This window comes from Trachymyrmex cornetzi, unplaced genomic scaffold, assembly GCF_001594075.2.
Source record: "Trachymyrmex cornetzi isolate Tcor2-1 unplaced genomic scaffold, Tcor1.1 scaffold113, whole genome shotgun sequence".
Taxonomy (NCBI): domain Eukaryota; kingdom Metazoa; phylum Arthropoda; class Insecta; order Hymenoptera; family Formicidae; genus Trachymyrmex; species Trachymyrmex cornetzi.
Window position 1 is genome coordinate 211,617 of NW_017295687.1, and position 3,360 is coordinate 214,976.

The following is a 3,360-nucleotide window of genomic DNA, read 5'->3' on the forward strand; positions in this document are numbered from 1 at the left end:
CCACCTAAAATCTGGTGGAGGTCACTCAGGGTCACGACCTTGACAACATATGTCAAGGTCAAGGTCATCGGAGGTGGCTCCCCTTTTCTTGATATTTACCTAAATTCATGGTGGAATCAATAGATAGCGTCTATTAGTTTAGCAGAAACGCTGCTATCTCATATTAGGCGCCTATCTCATAATAGGGGGCTTTCCTCGAATTTATATTATATACAATTATATATACAGGGTGTTCCAAAATAACCGACAAATATTTCATGTGCTGGTAGAGCGGGCCAAACTGACTCGAAAAGTCCTCTACTATTTTGCAATTTTTGCAATAATTAACAAGTTTATTAATTAATAAAATTCGCCGAATATTAATATTCAATAATTTTTTACTCAAATACTATCAATTTTATAGGAAAACAGCGAAAGATAAGAATTGTTTAGTTTCTTTTCATAGAGTTCTGAGAATTTTTTCAAAATTTTTAGTATCGCATTTTCTCACGTTGGTAAAAATAATTACCAATAAGAAAATGCGGTACTAAAAAGTTTTATGGAAAATTCTAAAAAAATTCTTAGAGCTCTATGAAAAGAAAATAAACAATATTTGTCTCTTGCTGTCTTTTTGCAAAGTTGATAATATTTGAGTAAAAAATTATTAAATACTAATATTCGGCGATTTTTAGTAATTAATATCTTGTTAACTATTGCAAAAATTGCAAAATGGTAAAGGACTTTTCAACTCAGTTTAGTCTGCTCTATTAACACACAAAATACTTGAGGGTTATTGTGGAACATCCTGTATAATTATTTATAATTATATGTATATTTGTATACAATTATATACATTCTGTCAAAAAAGTACCGGGAATTGATTATTTAAAAAGCCCGCTTAAAGCCCGCTTAAAGGAATTGTCAAAATTCTTTTTGTTGCTAAGTTGGCATAACTGTCCTCTATACTGATGCGGAGTTTGAGTGCCATCTGTCATTTAATTTGTTTATAGTGCTTGATTTCGTCAGTTCATTTCAAGTGTGTTTCGCGATTTTTACAATGGATAAAAAGATCGAACAAAGAATTTGTCTCAAATTTTGTATTGAAATGGAATTTCGTGTGCCGAATCGCTGAAGATGTTACAGAAGGCTTACGGTGAATCGACTTTATCAAAAACACATGCATATGAGTGGTACAGTGCATTGAAAAGCGATCGAGATGTGGTGAAAGATTTGCCTCGCATCAACGTCTTCAACCGAAGTTAACATCGATAAAGTGAAGGAAATGGTGACTGAAAATCGTCATTTCAGTTTGAGAGAGATATCTAGGCGTTATGCGGCGTTTGAGAGAGCAAATTCGTCGAAAAAGGTCAGATTTGTGGAAAAAACTCATGGATTTTGCACCACGATAACGCACCATCTCACAAGGCTATCATTGTGAACAAATTTCTGGCCAAAAACTCAACAAATATCATCGAACAATCACCGTGTTCACCTGATATGGCTCCGGCTGACTTTTTTCTCTTTCCAAAACTCAAATTACCACTTCGAGGCACTCGTTTTCAGTCGATAGAAGACATAAAAGAGAATTCGCGGCGAGAACTGAAGTCGATTCCGGAAAATGCGTTTAAAAAATGTTTTAATGATTGGATTATTCGTTGACATAAGTGTATTATTTCGGAAGGGGCTTACTTTGAAGGTGACACAATAAATTTGAATGAATAATAACTATTTTGTGTTTTATTGACCAATTCCCGGTACTTTTTTGACAGAATGTATATTTAATAATATTTATCGTATATTTATATTTTACTTACAACTAATCGAATTGCTTGTTCGCTCTGATTAACGTTGAGTTTCAATCGTGCCGCTATATAGAGAGTTTCTCTCGTTGTGAGGAATGGCAATAAATCATATTGTTGCGGCACATAGCATGTCTGTTTGCGAAACATTCCTCTATTCGATTTAACACCGTTTACGGTGATGGTACCTTTAACGTTATTTAATCGTTGGCCCGATATAATTTTTAGCAGAGTGGATTTTCCTGCGCCAGAAGCACCAATAATTATCGTGACTTTTTTTGTTTCGAAGTGCCCTGTTACATTATGTAGGACTTTTTTCTCAGTTTCTATAAAGTAAATGTTCTTCTTTAATTATATGTAGGCAATATACATAGTAGAAAACGCAAAATATGCATCACATATTTGCATTTACACGCATCCAGCATTAAGCTTTATGAATTTACATAGAGATTTGCCAAGAAAATGAAAACGTTATATAATCTTTGTAACTAATTCAAATTGCTTTTTTACAAATAAAATATACATATATATGTGTACATGCATATATATACAGAGTGTTGCATTTTAAATAATGCATTAAGATTTCTCGAAAACTGTGGTAGATACGGAAAAATATTTTAAACCAAAGTTGTGTATAGTTCGGAGGAGGACATAAGGAAGTACCATTGATTTGACCATGGGTGGCGTCACTAATTGTAAGATCAGGTCAAGGTCGGAGTCATGTCTTGAATAACATTTGTCGAATCAAGGGCATTGAGGATTATTCCTCTTATTTCCATTTTTGCACTAAAAATTCGTTTTTACGTAAAAATGAAAATAAGAGGTATAACCTCCATTGACTTTGATTTTGATAAATGACATCCACGACATGGTTCTGAACAGCATTCAAGAGGTTTTAGCCTTTGGTCGGACACCTTAGGTAATGCTAATGCCAGCGATACTGTAATTTTAAAGTTTTCTAACTTAAAAAATACTATAAAATTGCTAACAATAACTCTCGAGAATGTCAAAAAATAAAAACAAGTAAAGGGCTAATGAGAGTTTTTTATGCGGTAATTCGTGCAATAAAAAAAATTTTTTATTTCATATTACTATAAGTCAGACGTTTCGGGTTCACTTCGAGCCATCTTCAATATATCTGAACACTAAAAAGTAGAATAGTTCCTAGTGACTAAGCGAGAGAGTGACCACTCATTCCATCCTCATCAATTCTTGACACAAGGTTGGCGAATCTAGTGGCAACGATTGAAGATGAATTCTGTGTATAAAAAATAAAAACGTTACCTCAATGTGTGATTTAAGAAATAAGAAATCGAATGACAAACAAATTAAGCGATCCACTCACCCGCACAGCCATGTACAATTAGATAAAAATTATAACATTCCACAAATTGTCCATAATTTAAAATTTTGAGAACGTGATGTCTAACATAAATATGACACACGAAATTGACAATCAAATAAGTCAAACTGAAATAAACGCTCGAATAATTTTTATTTAATTGTACATGGCTGTGCGGGTGAGTGGATCGCTTAATTTGTTTGTCATTCGATTTCTTATTTCTTAAATCACACATTGAGG

At 33.3% G+C, this 3,360-nt stretch overlaps 1 protein-coding gene across 1 annotated transcript in view; it reads right to left on the reverse strand.

Moving 5' to 3' along the window:
- The window catches only part of LOC108764346 (ATP-binding cassette sub-family G member 1), an 80,823-nt gene that overhangs the window by 75,173 nt on the left and 2,290 nt on the right, over window positions 1-3,360 (reverse strand). Inside the window, exon 2 of the mRNA XM_018512526.1 lies at window positions 1,794-2,104. Within this exon, the coding sequence (XP_018368028.1) occupies window positions 1,794-2,104 (311 nt within the window). The remainder of the gene's footprint in view (window positions 1-1,793; window positions 2,105-3,360) is intronic.